The sequence below is a fragment of the Callorhinus ursinus genome, unplaced genomic scaffold (genome assembly GCF_003265705.2).
Source record: "Callorhinus ursinus isolate GAN/ISIS: 27379988/994484 unplaced genomic scaffold, GSC_fseal_2.0 scaffold1, whole genome shotgun sequence".
Taxonomy (NCBI): domain Eukaryota; kingdom Metazoa; phylum Chordata; class Mammalia; order Carnivora; family Otariidae; genus Callorhinus; species Callorhinus ursinus.
Genome location: NW_027397063.1, coordinates 29976166 through 29996755, shown reverse-complemented (window position 1 = coordinate 29996755; position 20590 = coordinate 29976166). Strand labels below are relative to the sequence as shown.

General features: G+C 33.9%; 1 protein-coding gene across 6 annotated transcripts in view; it reads right to left on the bottom strand.

Annotated features, from left to right (window-relative positions):
* CADM2 (cell adhesion molecule 2) overlaps positions 1-20590 on the bottom strand; it is a 1066008-nt gene that overhangs the window by 296501 nt on the left and 748917 nt on the right. For 3 of the 6 annotated variants that reach the window (XM_073892076.1, XM_025872953.2, XM_073892095.1), the window contains exon 2: positions 19712-19738. The exons of the other annotated variants lie outside the window; for them this stretch is intronic. In XM_073892076.1, coding sequence (XP_073748177.1) covers positions 19712-19738 — 27 coding nt within the window. The remainder of the gene's footprint in view (positions 1-19711; positions 19739-20590) is intronic. 6 annotated transcript variants of the gene reach the window in all.

The window sequence follows — 20590 nt, the reverse complement described above, 5'->3', positions numbered from 1 at the left end:
TTTCTTTCTTTCTTTCTTTCTTTCTTTCTTTCTTTCTTTCTTTCTTTCTTTCTTTCTTTCTTTCTTTCTTTCTTCTTTCCTTCCTTCCTTCCTTCCTTCCTTCCTTCCTTCCTTCCTGCCTTTCTTTCTTTCTTTCTTTTTCCTTTCCTTTCTTTTCTTTCTTTTCCAGTCATAAGGCAGTAGAATATCACAGAAGATTAAAGGTTTTCAGTTGAGTCTATGCTCCCCATTCTCTCCTTGCCATTGATGTTTCCTTCACTTCCTCCAGCACTTATCAATTTCTCATTATTTACTACAAGTGTCTTTTTCACCCTTTCTTTTATACTGCCTTTTTAAGATATTTATTTATTTATTTGAGAGAGAGAGAGAGAGAGAGAGAGAGAGAGAGGAAGAACAGGAGAGGGACAAACAGACTCCTTGCTGATCTCAGAGCCCGAGGACACCAATGCCCCACTGGAATTCAGAACCCTGAGACCATGACCGGAGCTGAAATCAAGTGGAAGCTTAACCAACTGAAGCCACCCAGGCACCCCTCACCCTTTCTTTTAAATGGAAGGAGAACAATGTATTTCTATCACTACACAAGCACTTAAAAAAATATGAAGTAGAGGGGCACCTGGGTGGCTCAGTCGTTAAGCATCTGCCTTCGGCTCGGGTCATGATCCCAGGGTCCTGGGATCGAGCCCCGCATCGGGCTCCCTGCTCCGCGGGAAGCCTGCTTCTCCCTCTCCCACTCCCCCTGCTTGTGTTCCCTCTCTCGCTGTGTCTCTCTGTCAAATAAATAAATAAAATCTTTAAAAAAGAAAAGAAATATGAAGTAGAAAATTATTTGTCATGCAATATGAAAATCCGGGTTTCAGTTAATATATTATTTATTCATAGATGAATAAAAAATTAATGTATTTAGTCACACGTTCTTCATCTATAAAGCTACTATCTCACAAGGTTGAATAAAGGGTCATTTTTTTTTTAATTCAAGTGAAAGGGCTTAAAGATCAAACTATAGGATGTTGTTTACTTCTGGTAGGCATTGTAATATGGCAACATAGTTTTGAAATATTACTATATTTCTTTCTTGTATTTCCTGATCCACTGAGGTCTCCTCTTCACTCTGCCTCAATCTCCTAAATCAGGTGGTAGTTAGGCTATTCAGTATCATCATGGAAAATACATGTTCAAAAATTAGAAGAAATGAAGTCCTCCCGAGTTTCAGATTTTAAGAGCCTGGTCTTAGGAGGAAAAAAAAAAAAAGACTGAAATAAAAGATTTAGAAAGAAGCATGAGGTGTGTAGTGGGGAGTTAGGACACAACCACAAGAAGAAAAATCCATGAGTAGGAAAGAGAAAGGAAGTTGAGGGGCTAGTCTTCTGTTGAATCACAGGAAAAAAAGAAGCTTCAGTGATCTTTGAGCAACTCTGTCTGAGTAGCTCCTGGGGTCAGGAGAAGCCCCTAATGCAGACATGGCAACATATTCAGTCTAGGAAGAGAGAGTATTGGGTGGCCCTTCAGAGATTCTGTGGTTCCCAGCCTGGCTCAAGAGCTGCAGGATGGTACCATAGGCCTAAATTATTTATATTATGGAATTTTATACAGATTTATAATATGAATCTTATATACATATATATCTATGAATAATGTCTCTAATATACATCAGCAATTTACCTCAGCCATGGAGACAGGATAGAAGCTATTAACTTTTCCATATGCATTTGTACATTATTCCTTGCAGTCTTCCCAATCTCACTTAATGGGAAAGACATTCCTCCCCTGGCATAGGCCAAAGCCTTGTAGAAGTCCTTGATTCTTTTCTTTCTCTTTCCTTCTGCCTCCAAACTATGAAAAAATTCCACTGGCTAACCTTGGAAATCAAATGCAAATTTCTTCTTACCAACTCTATGCCAGCACATAATAAAAGCCACCATTATCTCTTTCTTATAACATTGCATTAACTTCTCTACGTCCCAACAGAGTAACTAGAATTATCTTTTAAATGCATAAAGCAGATCACGTCAGCCCTCTGCTGGAAATCCTCCAAAGCTTTCCCACTGAACTCGTTGTAAAAGCCAAATCCATAAACTTTAGCATATCAGGCCATATGTATCCAGGTCATATTACTCCTTGATTTCATCTACTTCTTTCCATATCTTACACCCTTTCTTTCTACCCACACCAGATATCTTGACTCTTTCTTAAGCAGCAAGTACATTCCTGCCTCAAAGGCTTTGCATTATTCTTTACTATGTGCTCTCCTGCCAAAATCCTCCTGGCCGGTTTGCTTGACACCTTCAGTTTGTCCAAATGTCATTTTATCAATAAGGCCTTACCCTATTTCATTAAATATAGCAATACATCCACCTACAAGCATGTCCCGACCTCATTCCCTGTGTTGTTTTCATGGTACTAATCACCTTCAAGTGTAACTATATCATCTCCTCATTTTGCTGTGTTGTTGTTTGTCTTCCTGCACTAGGATGTATGTTCAGAGCATATGGATTTTGTCTCTTTTGTTCATCACATATATCAATTAAACAGAAGCACCTGAAACACAGCTTAGCCAACAGTAGGTGCCTAATAATTGTTTTACAAGTTAATAAAAAAGTATGGAGTCTAAGCTATTTAAAAATATTATTTTATTAATATTCTTTTAAAATTATGTCTTGTGACTTAAAACATCTCTTCATTTCTTAAACTCATGCCTGGAATGTTTCAGTAAATGCTTTTAAATCTCTTTTTGGGGGATTTTAATCTTTTTGTTTAAATTGCTTCCACACTCAAGCTGCCTTGTTGTGCTATTCAGCGTATGAATTCCCGTGTCTGAGTTTGTGAGAATAAGACTTGTAGAATATTTCACCAAATACAAGGAAGGTTGTGAATTCCTTTTATACCAGGATCAATAACCATCTGAATTGGACAGATTAAATTAGCCACAGGCTGTTTTGGAGGCAGGAGGATAGATGGACAGCTTCTGCGAGTCTCTTGTAGTTCTATACAAAGTGTTTGTTAAAGTTTCAATGAGAAAAAAAGGCACTAAAATGCAAAGGTAAATATATTCTGCTCTAAAGTGATAGAGACAAATGGCCTTCTACAGCACAAACCTTTTCAGAGATGGTATAGATCATCTGCATTATGTTTTTGTGTTGCCTGTGAAAAGGATATGTGGAGAAAGACATAAAGACACTACTTGAAATCCAGTTCCAATATCATGTTGGTTGAAAAGCTGTGCTTTTTAGTAAATCCAACCAAATACACTGACATTTTCAGAGTGCATCTGATACATTTCAATAATTAATTCTTAAGTCAAGAAAGAGTCAAGAAATCAGATGAAGAAGCACAGTAGTCTGAAAATTGCCAGTGGGAAGGAAAAAAAAAAATCAGCCATAGATAGAACCTTTTCAAGCTGAAAAGAGGTCAGTGGGATACCACTGGGAACAGGGATGAAGCTTCAGGGGTTTTTATTATTGTTATTTACATAAACCACCCAGAGAGTAACATGAGCTGCTCAGGCCATAACTTTGCAGAAATTGGTAGACTCAGAAAAAGAAAAATGCAATCACATAGTAGAAAGAACTAAATCAATGAAGGGTGTATATAACAAGCAGTCAGAGGAAAAAAAGTCTCAGACGAAAATATATTCTCTTTTAAAGAAAACAGATTGGTGCTGGATAGGAACTTGAGAAGTACTCCAACATGCCACCATTAGAAAGTGTAATCTATATTCTATAGATGGCCTTTGTCTTTGGATCAAAGAGTGCCACCGGATTGCCAACTGGAACACTGGAATTATATTTGTGGTTAAATATTTTTTTTAATGTGGAAAGATAAATTTCAGATAGATTTCAGACATGCTATGATTGCTACTGAGAAAAACTGACATAAATTTCAAAGGATCCGTTTTACAAAAATATTTTTCATGATGTCTCAGGTTATGTTTCCTTTCTGCTCCTAAATGATTACTCCCTCAAATACTATCAACAAAAACCACAATGGAAATAAAATTTATAATTTAAGTCACTGACAGTTAACTTACAAATATCAATTCAACTTAATTTACCATCTATTTGTAAGGGTTTATCTTTTTTTTTTTTTTTTTTTTTTAGAATGGAGAGACAGACACAACCAGATCACTATATTCAGTGATCTACTGAGAATATTTTTTTATAGTGGATTTCAACACAAGTTCTCAGGAAAGGTTAACATACGTAGAAAGGTATGCCTGCATAGTATCTACAGAATACTTTATCAGGTATAATGCACACACTGAAAATAAAAGAATACCTCTCTAGGCAAATGCCTATGAGTTGGCATAGGAACCACTAGATGACACTATCATAATGCTGGTTCCGATCAATGGTCAGAACCTCTAACAAGGAAAATAACAATATACTCATTTTAAAATTCATGAAAATATCAGCGTGGGCTCTTATATTCTATAATCGGTAATAGGAAATGAGAGAGTGTTAGATACTGCTAGACAAAGTCCTTTATATTCCTAGCTGCTAGACCATTGCTTAACATATAATAGGTAGTCAACTTACTGGAAAAGCATATCTTATACCCCTGAAGAATTTTTAACAAGTGATAATTTGTAAAAAGAAGTGTTTTAGATTTAGAAATTCACTACATGCTTTCTTATAATTCAAATGATTCATGAAATAGTAGTTTCTAACTGTCTCTGTTGTCTACAGGACAATTTTTTAAGAAAAGTAAATTATATGTACTTTTCTTCCAATTTTATTTTCTGAGTGAAAGAGTAAAATATACAACTCAAATGGGTGGAGTAACAAGTATATTTGATTTTTAAATCCCAGCTTGAATAATATAAGGTGACAGCGGCATAGATAGGGAATTTTCCCTGTGTGAGAGAATTTGTTATTTAGCAATGAAATACCAAGTAGTCACTCTATTTTTTTCTCCTGGGGAACATAAATTATCTAAGACAGGAGCAACTGACTTCTCACTAATGCACTTACCAATTATATGGAGAGATTTCAAAAATATAAACAGGGCAGCTATTGGCTGAATTTATATCTCCTTACACTAAAATAAATGATATTGAAACAGCTTAGATGCTCACTCAGGTCAAGTGGTTGAAGAATTTCAAACTTTTCTTTGCGTAGGGCTATTAATACCTATAATGTGACTGAACAAAGCCCATAGTGTGATCTAATTAAATACTATAACTGATACTAAGTATCTCAGTACTGTTTGGGAGGCACCTGGAAGCCTAAAAATGTCTCTCAATTTGTAGAAAGGGAAGGAGAACTCTTTCCTGAACAAGAATTACTGTTGGGTATTTGTACTCTTCTGGAAAAAGCTGCTAGATCAGATGAGTATAGAGTCAAGCTCTGACTATAGAGGATATGATTAAGAAGGGAACATAGAAATTAACATCGGATGTAAGGAATTAATCAGTTCTGGGAAAATGCCAAACTGTTTTAGAGAGTCAGAAGGGGGTTGGCTCCATGTACTTTGCGGGAGGGTTGTGGGGCAAATTCCTTGTGCAGGAAAAGAACAACTCATCTAAGGGAGTCAACTAATGTTGTAGGGACTTGAAACTCTTAACTAGGGATGTGAATTGTTATGGTAATTTGAAAAAAAAAACTGGTGGTAAACTGGTGTACTGATAGAAGAAGAAGATGAGTAGGGCTTCATATTGCTGTCCCAAGCAAGAAGAAATAAGGAAAAAAAAAAAAAAGCAAAAAAGACGGAAAATAAAGATAGTGTAACGGGTAATGGTAATACAACTATCAAAGTGAAGCAAAAATTAAAGTATTTCAGATAACAAACCTGAAGAATAGTCACTATCGATTGAAACAATGGTCACTTAAAGCAAACATTTAGAATTAGTGTGGGAAAATGTTAGTTATTTGATCCCCACACCATCAGGAAGAGTTCATTATACATGATTTATTATTGAAGCTATTGGATCAAATGCTATTATAGCTTTCCTTGGGACAGGCACGCAAACACAGCATACTGTTTAACTGTTAGAAGAGTAAAACAGTCTATAATATAAAGTGAGCAGGAATAACACCTTTTATATAAAGCTATCAAAAAATACACAGACTAGTGTACCACATATCCTAGAAAATGAAATGTTATTAATCTGGTTATCCATTCCAACTAAATTCCAACTAGAATGTGTATGTAATTAATTCCTTTCCTTTAAGTTGTTTGACCTTTATATTAATTGCGTTTGGCTTTTCTTTCACATCTAATACTATTATTCATAGCAGACCTGTTTCCAAGGTAAAACTAGCTGATTAAACTAAGTCCATTTGCAAAAGTAAGAATTACATTTTTTTCATCTCATATCAGAGATCACATCTGTCCTTTGCATATGACTCTCAATAACTGTAAAAAAATTGTTTTGAATACAGGCTTTGGGGTCACATTTCACAGAATTTGATAATAAGAATTCACATTACATTTTTAAATTTTGATTTTCTGACATGTCTTTGGTGTTTTTTTCAAATTACCAATAACATTGTTTCAGGAGGTAGATAATGTTTTGTTTTAATATTTTATTTATTTCTTTGAGAGAGTGAGAGAGAGAGGGAGGGAGCACAAGCAGGGGAGGAGCAGAGAGAGAGGGAGGAGTAGACTCCTTGCTGAGCAGGGAGCCCGAAGTGGGACTCAATCCCAGAGCCCTGAGATCATGACCTGAACTGAAGGCAGACGTTTAACCGACTGAACCACACAGGTGCCCAAGCAGTAAATAATATTTTTTATTCATACTTAGACAATTGTTTAAGTTTTATCTATTCTAGTACTTCCTCACCTGTTACTATAAATGCTTTGATATTTAAAATTATAGTAATTTTGTCTTTCAAAATAAAAGCTCTTTCTGAAACTGTTGTTCCCTACAATGAATGCAACTTGCATTTTATATGTATTTCAAAAAATTTTATTGTTACCTTATTCATTTCCCAGCCACTTTATTATTTCTCCTCAAATTACTTTTTTCTCTTCCTCAATTGTATGCCCAAGTTAATTTCAGATCTGTCATTTATATTTGCACAAACTATTGATGAAGCTAAAGCAGTTATATAATTTTAAAAGAAAACAAATCTCATCTAATTTGTTTAAAACTCAGTAACAGAAAATATATCTTAGTATATTCATCTTTCTACCAGTTTTAGAAGTAATAATATGATTGACATCTTAAAATTTACTGCCCATACTCCAATTCAATTTAAGGTGACAGTTTCCTTTAAGACTACAGAGAGTTTTTCAACAACAAAAGCAGCAGGACTCTAGTCCCTCAAAATTTGTTTTGGTATGTAAATCACTACTAGTCAAAGTTTAATAACAGAATATATAAACTGATAATTCAACTTTCTATTCCTTTTGCTATAAGGAAGTCAATGATAAATGGGATACTCTAGGGCAAAATTGTAATGTTTATTTTCCTGGGGAAAGTTTTTGCAAAAATCATATGTAGTCTTTTAAAATTAGATTATAAACATACACATTTTTGCTGCTACATATAGTTTATTTTAAATCATAAAGTGATATGTCTATTAAGATTTTAGATTTGATTCCAAAATATAAAATACACTATCACTATTTTTGACTAGTGACTTACACCTAAATTCAATAGGTACTTTGGAAATGAATGTGCGAATAATTAAATGTGAATGAATTAGTGTGTCACTAAATGCATTTCTAGGTGCTTGATTTTAAAATAGAACAGTTGCAATTTATAAGGACAGCTTTCTTTCTGTATATCACTTATTAGGCTACGGGTATATGTGTTTCCTTTTGTTTTATTTTAAGAAATCTCCTGAAAATGACTAAGACTTAAAATCTTATGATTATTGAGATAGCTATAGAAGAAATGCTCATTAAATACTTATTTTGCTCTAATAAATATAGAGTCAGATTATCATGCCAAAATGACCTCTTGGCCATGGCAGATGCATTAAATAAGATTTGAGTGAAAAATCCCAAAGTATTTGCTAACCCTCCAAAAAGCTTGTAAGGAGTTTTAAAATCTATGTATCTATCTTCAGCTGTATAGCTATATTTCACCTAAATCTAAATTTATCTCTCCCATTTATAACAAAGAACTATTTCATGCAGGAAGAGTAACTTTTTATTTGCAGAGAAGCAAATTCAAAGTTTTTAATGAGTCAAACATCAAATTGCATAGAAACATCCATCTCTATTTGTAGGGGAATCTACATCCTAATGTACACAAATACTATCTCTCTGATCCCTCAGCTTCAGTTTGAATACACTACCACAAACTAGTTGCAACTGAATTGTGAATACATATTATTGGGATTCCCAAACTCTGGTTATGCAGCCAAGAGATTTGACAGCCCTTCCCAAGATGACTTCTGGCTGAGCTGGCAAATAATTACTTCATGGACTATTTGGTGATTGTTCAATATTGTCCGAACAGTATTCCTGCCTTGTATCTAGACAGCATTTTTAAATGAACTCAATTCCCATCAGATGATTGTTCCATCTTGGAGAAAAGATTATATGGAAAAAATCTGGTATCCTATTCTGCCAGTAGGTGGCTTTTGTTTGGCTAGGATGGAAAAACACCTCAGTAGGTAAATTAATAAACATTTTGAAGCTTATGCCACAAATCTTATTACTACTTTGATATCACTAAAATAACTTCAAATTGAATTCTACTCAAAAATCAAATTTATAGGGGCGCCTGGGTGGCTCAGTTGGTTAAGCAACTGCCTTCGGCTCAGGTCATGATCCTGGAGTCCCCGGATCGAGTCCCGCATCGGGCTCCCTGCTCGGCAGGGAGTCTGCTTCTCCCTCTGATCCTCCCCCCCTCATGTGCTCTCTCTCTCTCTCTCATTCTCTCTGTCTCAAATAAATAAATAAAATCTTTAAAAAAAAAAAAATCAAATTTATAGGTAACTTTTAATCTGCTATGTCCAAAATAGGGCCAACTAGTATGTACAATTAAAATGTGGATTTTTTATACGAATTTTAGTGTGTTTTTCTTGATTTTTTTTTTAATCTAAAGTTTCCTGGGGTGCCTGGATGTGGCTCGGTCGGTTAAGCATCTGACTCTTGATTTTGGCTCAAATCGTGATCTCAGGGATGTGAGACAAAGCCCTGCCTCAGTCTCCACACTCAGCAGGGAGTCTGCTTGAGATTCTCTTTCTCTTTCTCCCTCTGCCCCTCCCCCTGCTTGCGCTAATGCTTTCTCTCTCTTAAATAAATAATTAAATCTTTAAAGTTTCCTCCCCCGGAAGTATTTAGGCATATGAAACTGTCCAATTATTTCAAATATAAGGATCAATAGTATACATAGTATTATTTTAGGGAAAAGAAAATGTTATCTATTTTTTTCCCTGGTATTATAATTTACAATTATCCTTTACTTTTACTTCTGTACCACGGTACAATATAAATGTACTTTTCTGTGGGCTGACATACTGACAATATCAGGACTGTCATTCTAGGTTTCTGCTTTTAGGTCTGCAGTGTCGTGACAATGAAGAGAAATGAAGAATAATAAAGTATTTTAAACCCTTTTTAATTTTTAGAGGACTGATTTAACTCATGGATAAAGGTTTTTATTTTTGTTTTTGCTTTTCTGCTCAATGTTTCAAATGTATTCTTTTTTTTAAGATTTTATTTATTTATTTGGCAGAGAGATACAGAGAGAGAGAGCAAGTAGGCAGAGAGGCAGGCAGAAGGGGAGGGAGAAGCAGGCTCCCCGCCGAGGAGGGAGCCCGATGCAGGGCTCGATCCCAGGACCCTGGGATTATGACCTGAGCTGAAGGCAGCCGCTTAACCGACTGAGCCACCCAGGTGCCCCTCAAATGTATTCTTGAAAGGATGTTCTATTCCCTCAAATCTATTTCGCCCTGATGTTACCATTAAATACTCTAGGCTGGGGCACCTGGGGGGCTCAGTCGTTAAGCATATGCCTTCGGCTCAGTTCATGATCCTAGGGTCCTGGGATCGAGCCCCACATCAGGCTCCCAGCAGGAAGCCTGCGTCTCCCTCTCTGACTCCCCCTGCTGTGTTTCTGCTCTCTCTCTCTCTGTCAAATAAATAAATGAAATCTTTAAAATAAATAAATAAATAAATAAATAAATAAATAAATAAATAAATAAATACTCTAGGCCTAACTACCTTGATTTTCCCATAAACTATTGTAACTTTCCAGATAATTCAGTTTGTCTCTTTGTCATATATATAGTAACTCATCTAATTTGTTCTTCATGAGCATTCAGTAATTCTTTCAAATTATAAATGTGAGACTATCCCCTCATTTCTGTCTCTATCTCCATTTAAAATGCCTAAATGGATTTTCATTGCTTTTATAATGGGGAAAATCTTTTGTAACAGAAACTTCAAGGCACTGTGTGGGATTTCAGTAAAGTTGCAGGATACAAAATTAATATAAGAAATCAGTTGCATTTCTATGTACCAACAAGCTATCAGAAAGAGAAATTAAGAATTAACTACATCACAAATAATAAAATACTTAGGAATAAATTTGACCAAGGAAGTAAAAGATCTGTATACCGAATAGTAGAAGACATTGATGAGAGAAACTGAAGACAACATAAATAAATGGAAAGATATTCATGGTCATGGATTCAAAGAATTAATATGTATAATTCAAAGAATTATTAATGATGTTAAAATGCCCCCATTACCTAAAGCAATCTACAGATTCAAAGCAATCCCTCCAAAATGTCCAATGGCATTTTTCACAGAAATAGAATAAACAATCCTAAAAGTTGTACAGAACCACAGAAGACTTCAAATAACCAAAGCAATCTTGAGAAAGAATAACAAAACTGGAGGTATCATGCTCCCTGATTTCAAACTATGTTACAAAGTTATAGTAATCAAAAAAGTATGGTATTGGTATAAAACAGATGCATTCATCAATGGAGCAGAATAGAGACCTGAAAAATAAACCCATACATATGTGGTCAGTTAATTTTTCACAAAGGAGACAAGAATATACAATGGGGAAAAGATAGTCTCTTTAATAAATGGTGTTAGGAAAACTGGATAGCCATATGCAAAACAATGAAACAGGACCACTAATGAACACTCTACATAAAAATCAACATGAAATGTATTGAAGACTTGGATATAAGACTTAAAGCCATAAAACTCCTAGATGAAAACATAGGAGGTAAACTTCTTGGCATTGGTCTTGGCAAAGATATTTTGGATTTGATATCCACTGCTATTTTGACACTTGCTCTCATTGATTCCTCCACAGAAACTATATTGGCTTTTAGTCTCCTGCTGCCATTCCTTGACTTGGAAGGTTCTTCCCTCTTTTCTTCACCTACTTAGCTCTGATTAGTTCTGTAATTCTCTTCTGATCATCACTTTTTCCAAGAAGGTTTCCCTGGAGCCTTCTTCTACTAAGTAAATGTCTCTGTAATCAGATCTCATTGAACTACTATGCCATTGTTTTACAGTAGTAAATTTTCATTTCTTCAGGTGAATATTTGATTAATCTCTGTATTTTATACTAACTGGCAATTACCAAGGTCCCCAGTGATTCCACATTGATAAACCCAATGGTACATTCTCAGGTCTCATCTATCAGGAACATTTAACTCAGTTGCTGACTCCTTAGCTTGTATCTCACCATCCGTTTGTTCTTGAGTTTTGAGCACCTAAGAATTCAGTCCTACGGTTTGTGTTTTCTTCTCTAAACGCACTTATGTCTTAGGTAAATCCATCCAGTCTCATAGCTTTATATACTATCCACAGACAACAATTTCCAGATTTTCTTTCTATAGTGCAGAACTGTTTCCTGAATTTCATATTCATATAGCCAATTTCTACCTGTCATTGTCACTTGGATCTCCAATTTCATGTATTCAAGACAGTTTCCACTATTTTACCCTGTGCCTCTCAAAGTCTTCTCCAACTTATAAATGTAACTGTGTCCTTCCAGTTTTTCAGGCAAAAAAATTTTCACCAAATAAAACATTGAAATCATCCTACGCTTCATCCTTTTTATCCTGTTACACTTCCAGGAAAAAAAATTCTATTAGGTTTGACTTCAAATGATCAGTTCACACCACCTCCAGTGCTATGACTCCAGTCCTGCCACCATCATCTGTCCCCTGGTTTCCTGGAAAAGTCTGCTAATGGCTTTCATTGTAGTCTGTTTTCAAAGGAACATCCAAACTGATCTTATAAAAACTAAATCAGCATATGTGTCTCCTCTGCTCAAACTTGAGTGGCTTTTCATCTTACTTAGATCAAAACAAATATCCCTACATGATTTGGGTCCTCATTGCATCTACAATTTCTCTCTTATTTAGTATCCTAGCTCACAGTTCTCTAACTTCACCCAGTCTCTTGAATAAGCTAGGTTCCTCACTGCCTTACAGCCTCTGCTCTTCCAGATCACCTCAGCTTGGTCTCTCAGCATCAATTCTTTTTTTTTTTCTTTCTTTCTTTTTTTCAGCATCAATTCTTTCTCTAAATTCCTGCTTGCCTCATCTCCCTGTTCTCCTCCCTTCTCTACTCTGCCTGCCTGTCTTACTCCTCTGCTTTGTTTTTTTCTTCATAATGCTAAAATATTGCAATATACTATAGCATATAACTAACTTTTTTTTTTCCTCACTGATATATTTGCAGCTGTCCTTGGCAATGTTGGATGAATAAATGAAAGAGTAAATAAGTGAAAGCCTCATGAGGTCAAAACTAAGCAATATTTTTTCTCCCCATCATATCTCGGCACAGTATAGACATTTACTAAAAATTTATTAAATTAAAAAAACACTTGTTCACTCCTTTTCCAAAGATGTTCAGTAAGAAAAAGCATAAAATGGTCTTTCCATGTACACAAATCATTGGCATGGGCTCAGAACAAGGGCCACATTTTATTTATTACAAAATATCAAGTTCCTGGCTATGTGATTATTCTTTATTTAATTAATAACTAGTTGCATCTGGATATCAATTAGCTATTTTAAAAGTGTTTTCACATATTCTTTTTGTATAACATTATAAAATCATTTTATTTATCATTAAAATTCCATAAGGTAGGTAGTACTGATATTTTTATCCTTACCTTACTAATATGAACAAACAAATAAATAGTAGAGCAGATACTAAAACCCAGGTACTCTGATAATCATCTCTAAAACTGTTAATAGAGTGCTTTGCTAGTGATAAATATTTTATATTATGATTTCAAGTCAAATGATTCTTTTCCACTAAAAACATATAACCATCACTCCATCTAACTTGAAATATAAATTAGAATTTATTTTTAATGTAATTTAACTGTTGGCTTTATAGCACTTCTCTTGAAACTGCCCCGAAATGCCCAACTGTTAAACACTGCTCACAGTATTTCTCCTTATAATAGACTTTTTTTTTGCTCAGAAACCTGTAAGAAGCCACAAACCTTGGGATTTTAATTACAGACTTTCTAAACTCCACACAGCAGCTGTAGAATAAGCAAATACCAATTTTATTAACATAATAGAATGACATGAACCAATTGAATGAATTGAGTCCCAGAAGATCCTTTCCTTTGGATGAGATGTATTTAGATAGAATAAAAAACATTACAATGATTTATTTATGATGGAAATGAGGACATAAACTTAAAGTGGCAACACAAACCTATTTCTAATTGCTATATAAAGTTGTACCCTGCAAATGAGCTATATTTACCCACATGTCCACAGGAGAGCTCAAACCTTTATTTTCATTTCAAGAATAAAGGAGAGACAGGGGAAAATGAAACTCCATTAAATCAAGTGAAAAATAATTTTCTTTTAGATTTGTGGATGGAGTATCTAGAGGGGTCTTTCCATCCTGACCCACACTGGTTTGTACTATGCAACATGAAGAGGGACAGTTGTCCAAGAGTAAGTAATAAGATACTCCACAGAGCAAATACATGTCAAAACCCCTATCCAGTGAGAAATAAAAACCAGAAAATATATTAAATGAAGCTGCAATTTAAAAACAAGAAAAGTTATCTACATTTTGACCCACTGAATCATCTTTCAATAAAATTTTCATGAACACATTCTTTAACCCTGTTACCCTCTTCTGATTTCAGCATTTCACATTAGTTATGCCTAAAGTTTTTCTAGAACACTATTCCTCTTATTGAGAAACTGATTACCTCCTCACTTTCCCAAGAGAGAATAAGTGAGGAGTAAGGTTAACATAAGGTGAATGAATGAGAGACCCAAAGAAAAAGAATTAAAAAGAATGAAAAATAAAAAATCTACTGGGAGAATATTTCCCTTGCCACTTGGTAGGTCCCACTAGGTAGGTCCAATTTATTTCTTCCTAATAATAACTGATCATCATTCTACTTTACCCCCATTCCCAGCCCCACCCTACCTGGGTGGATGGGACCTAGATAAATATACTTAAATAAGTAAATAACATTAAGGTGAATTGTAATATTGGTTAATTTACTCTGAAATCTTTAAGGCCTTTAATAGATTAAAAGGTAGAACTCAGGAGTCAGTAACTCTGATTTGGAATTGTTGGCTTGCCTCTTAACTAATTTTGTGAACTTAAATTTCTTAACTCTTTGCCTCATCTTCCTAATTTAAAAAAAATCAAGATAATAATAGTATCTATCTCAAAGAGTTTTGTGAGGATCAAATTAGAAAACACATATACAATGTTTAGCGTAATGTCTGGCACATAGTAAACATTGAAAGTATTAGCTATATAATTACGATTGTTATCCACTTTGTTTAAAAGTTAGAAAAAGGCTGCAGCAATACATTTTATATTTAAAAACATCATTACATTATCATATATATCAGTATCTTTGTCAATTTTCCTGGAGAAGAGAGATGAAGTAGAAGGTGGATTAAGAAAGCAACCTTCCACCTGAACCCTTTAGTGAATATATTATAGAGACATAATATGGTTTTAAATTCTCTTACATGTAATCCCCTATTAGCTGCAAGAAATATATTCCAAGAACCCCAGTGTATTACTGAAACCACAGATAATACTGAATCCTATATTTACTATGATTTTTCCCATACCTACATACCTATGATAAAGTTTAATTTATTAATTAGACACAGAGATTAACAACAATAAAATAAAACAATATTTATAATAGAACTTATAACAATACACTGTAATAAAAATTATGTGACTGTGGTCTCTCCCTCTCTCATTAACATCTTATTGTGCTATGCTCACTCTTCTTTTTGTGCTGATGTGAGATGATAAAATGCCTACATGATGAGACTTAATGAAGCGAATGACACAGGTATTGTGATGTAGCATTAGAATACTATTGACCTGACAATAATCAGAAGGAAGATTATCTGCTTCCTGACTAGGTTGACTGCTGGAACTGAGACCATGGAATGCTAAACTGTGGAGAAGGAGGGACTGCTGTATTTCTAACATTCCCAACATATTTCCTTAGATCAGCCTTGTGTGGAATAAATAAACATAAGCTTCAATAATTGTTTCTTGGTGAGTTACTTTTATTGAAGATTTTGTAGATGTTATGCAAGAGTGAATAATTCCTTATACTTTTAAACTTAAAATCTAAACATAGCTTCAACAAAAGGAGTTGAGTGATGTTTGCAAAAGAAATTATATGGTTGGGGGTGGGAGGGATGGGGTGGCTGTGTTATAGACACTGGGGAGGGTATGTGCTATGGTGAGCGCTGTGAATTGTGTAAGACTGTTGAATCACAGACCTGTACCTCTGAAACAAATAATACATTGTATGTTTAAAAAAAAAAGATAGTAGGTAAGGAAAATTCAAGGGGGGGAAATTGGAGAGGGAGACGAACCATGAGAGACGATGGACTCTGAGAAACAAACTGAGGGTTCTAGAGGGGAGGGGGTGGGGGGATGGGTTAGCCTGGTGATGGGTATTAAAGAGGGCACGTTCTGCGTGGAGCACTGGGTGTTATAGGCAAACAATGAATCACGGAACACTACATCAAAAACTAAGGATGTAATGTATGGTGATTAACATAACATAATAAAATAAAATAAAAGGAAATTATATAAATCTTATTCCTCAATTTCTTCACTGATAATAAAAGCAAGTAATTTTTACATTTTAAGTATGATATAAACCTCACTGTAACATAATTTTCTTAATTTTTTTCCTTTTCTTTTGCTATTGGGTTGAACTTCTTTAATGATATCATTTATAGACTTTGGATTTTAATATTTAAATGTGAAAAAAAAGTACATATACCTAAGGGGATCATTCACGTTATATTTTGTGTTTATTTTAATGTTATAATTAATATAAACATATGAATGCCATCATGATGATGAAATATTGCAGATACTCATAGAAAAGTTTTAGACTTCGGATTTGTTTTGACTACATGTTAATTTGTTTTCTTTCCACAGGCATCATTTAAATAATAATAGGAATGATGATAACAATAAATGATAGGTGAAATTTACTGAGAGGTTATTATGTGCGATTTCCTAGGTTAGTCTCTTTTTATGCATTATCCCATATAATTTTTGTTAACAACTGAATGTTGAGTGAACATAATTAAATTGTCTAGATGCTCAAATCTGGTAAGTTGAAAAACCAGGAGAGGTTATGTCTGTCTGACTACAGAATGGAAGTTTTTAATACAGCATATATTATATAGTACAAACTGAAATATTGGTTCTCCACTTAAGACAAAACTATAGTTTGAAGCAATGTCTCAATTTCAGCTTCTTTTGTGCCTTTCAATTCATCCTCAAAAGGTGTAATATGAAAAACCTGGGATACTAAATGTTTTATTTTCATTGAATAGCAGACCTTGTATTTACACCTGAATAAATCATTTATTTAATAGTATTATGTACGACTATCACTTAAATCCAGTAAATTGAAATGCTGATTCTTCTCTAGACCACATATGTATCTCAATTTAGATTGCTGAGTGCCCTTCATTATCTTTTAATTCTTATGCAAAGTCAGAATAATTATGTTAATTTTTAATTGAACACTGAATAATGATTATATGATTAAAGGTAATAGAAAGAAATGACATAAAATGTTATCCCCACTACAGTTGCCAAATTCTGAATAAAAAATAAAGCCTAAAAATCAGACTGAAGACTAAAAATATATTTAACGGATTAAAACCATTTAGAAATTTTTTAATATTCTGGAACAATATTAATCACATGATACGGTTAGTCTATAAGTTTATAATAGAGTGAAATAAAATCATTTCATGCAAAGAAATTTTAGGAACACCAAGTTATCTTTTTCATTATCTCTAAGTGGCAAAGCATTGATGATCATACTGAAACATGAGTTTAGGGTATATGAATGCAAGTTAGATTGTAGACTGCTGATATATGAATTTACTGTGACATATGAATACAGGATAGATTGTATAATGTTGAGGATTGAAGCAGGAGACAAATTAGAAACTACTCCAGGAAAGCTCTGAGGAATGAATGATTTGAAGAAGAGGGATCCATGCAAAAGCTACTATCCCCATGCTAAAATTAGGACATGATTAGGACAATAATTTTATCCCCATAAAATTAGGACCATTTGATAATCGATCAGTTATGGGGGCCATTAGGGTGGAAGAATTACACATGTTTGAAATCATTTAGGAAATTAGGCAAATGGTTGTTTATGAGAAGACACAGCAAACCCCAAAGGTTCAGATTTGGAAAAAAAAAAAAAGAGAGAGAGAGAGAGAGAGAGAGAAGGAGAGAGTTTCAGTTTTGATATCCAAGTAGAAATATTCAGTAGGCTGATGGAAATATCAGATAGAAGTTTAATAAATCAAGTTTAGAAAAGTATTAACTAAAATCAACTAAGAACACTTTAGAGGAAGAGGTGTGATTATATTAATCTGGTCTCTTTCCATGCAAGCAAGAGAAACCTATCTAGAAAGCTTAACTAAAAGAGAGCTGTGTCCTAAGCCCAAAGGGCAAGGATAAAATATAACCTTATATTAAAACAAGGGAACTGGACACCATGAACACACTCTCTTAACTCTTACTCTTTGTACATTGCTTTTTTTTTTTTCCAGACTTAATTCATCTTCTTATTCAGTCCACCTATAAAATTCATGGCCACAAAATATAACAAAACTGATACTCAATTCTCTTCCTTTTTTTTTTTTTTTGCCTCTTTCAGTTTTACCATTCTTTCCTTCTTTCTCAGTTTTTTTTTTTTTTTTCAGGAGAGGAATTTGATTGGATCATTTGTCTTTTTCTTAACAGTCAACAGTGGTGAGGGAGGTTGGTTGTGGGTACATAACCATCCGGAAAATGGCTGTTTCCTTTAGTTTATAGGAGGTGAAGTTTAGCCCTCCACTGAATTCAGCTGGACCAATACTGTAAGAAGTGATCTTTTCAGGGATCAAAGATATAACCTAAAAGAAACCCATATTCCAGAGTAAGATAGAAAAGGAGAGAGAAAGAAAGGCAAAGAACAATTAAGAATAAAATGAAGTCTATAAGGAGACACTTTAGTGTCTCAAATCAAAAGAAGCAATATATATTCAGCAGGAAAAAAAATGAATAATAAGAGGATTGGGAAATTACTTTGACCACTACAGAAGAATTAGTGATCTTCAGAATGATAGTTTCTGCAAAGATAAGGAAAGGGTAGTTGCTACATGATTTGATGATATTCAGATATATTATGTTTAAACTATTGCCCTCAGATACTGGTATAATAACCAATACATATTTAAAAAAAGGAGTGGGAGAAAATTAGGGTAATTTTCTATGCTATTACTAATACCTGCTGACTCCTAGTGAACTCTCTTTATCTAAACACCTGTAAATTGCTGTTTTAAGAGTCTGTTTTAAAATGTTATTGGGAATTTAATGTCAAATTTACCAGTCTATGGTTTCTGGAATATAATCCTTTCTCCTTAAAGAAAAAAAAAAATCAAGACACATTCTTCTTTCCAGTATTCCAGAAGCTCTCTGAATTTGCAATGCAGTCAATGTGGGTTTGCTCTATAAATGAAAGATACTTGAAAGATAAATGAAGGATAAATAAATATATATATATATATATTTGCTATATAAGAAGAAGAAAAATAAATATATAGATTGCTCTGAGAGTATAAAGTCAAAACATATAAACTATAAAGCTATGACAAAGTAGCATACATATATTTGATTTTTATTTTTCAAAACCATAACAACACATTAAGCCAAAAGCCCTTCCTTTCAGGGAGATATTCTGGCATTAGGCAAGCACATCCTCCCTCATGAAATTATATTTCCAGGATTCTAGCAAATATAAACTTAATGCAACTAGGAAATGGAAGAAAAGTCATAAATAGAAATATACAGTGTATAATATTTATTTTTAAGGGATAATTTTTTCTTTTCACATAATTCTAGAAGGCTTGTTCACTTTTGAGACTATCAGCCTTAATTTTTGCTGTATTTTTTTCCAATTCACTATTTTTTCAAGGGAAGTAAGGTCAACAGGCAAAATGTTGGTGCACAAAAGCACTGTATTCCACTTGGAATAATGTGAGAAGCAAAACAAGAAAACAAACAAACTCACAAACAATCGTAAACATAGACTTATATCAGAAACTGAATATTTGAAATAATACATTTTTATATTTATAGGAATTTACGACTAATGTTGGTACACTGAACTAGTATTTTCACCAAGAGAACTGGCTCCATCAATTAAGATGGCTTAGAAGATTGAGCAGAAAAATGAATCACGGTGAGTCATGCAGAATGGATAGGAGCTCACCTTTAACTTTATTCTTTGAAGCAGCCGCTGGTCCCAAGGAAAGATTGCACAAGAAGAAGAGAACAAACATATTAGATATTAGACAGAGTGTCTAGTAAGAAAAAGAGATATGTTATTACTATTAGTTAAAGTCTAAAAAGGTAATATTTATGATTATATAATCAACACACTTTAGATGAATAGAATCTATAATTAAGAAAATGACAATTGGTTATATTTTGTTAGTATATGATTAAAGTCTTTGAATAAGAAAGAGTAAAATAGGAGACACACGGGGCAAATTCCAAACACCATAAAGACTACATAAATTACTTTTAAGGGTGGTATATCTTTTCTTTCTCCCTCCTTAACTCAACTTTAGTTAATTCAATTAAAGAAATACATATACTTTAAATATATTTTATATTATTTAACAATTAAAATCTAACCCATAAGATTCCTTGCATTTATTGAGTGCTTACTAGATGCCAGAGCCTGAGGTTGAGTGTTTTCCACACATCTGCCACATTTTAATGACAATTTCAAGAAGTTATGTACTCTGAAAACTATAGAACACTTATGAAAGAAAATTGAAGAGGACACAAAGAAATGGAAAAACATTCCATGCTCACAGATTAGAAGAACAAACATTGTTCAAATGTTCATACTACCCAATGCAATCGACACATTTAATGCAATCCCTATCGAAACACCACTGGCATTTTCCACATAACGAGAACAAACAATCCCAAAATTTGTATAGAACCACAAAAGACCCCGAAGAGACAAAACAATCATGACACAGAAAAGCAAAGTTGGGGCATCATGATTCCTGACCCCAAGTTATATTACAAAGCTGTAGTCATCAAGACAGTATGGTACTGACACAAAAACACATTG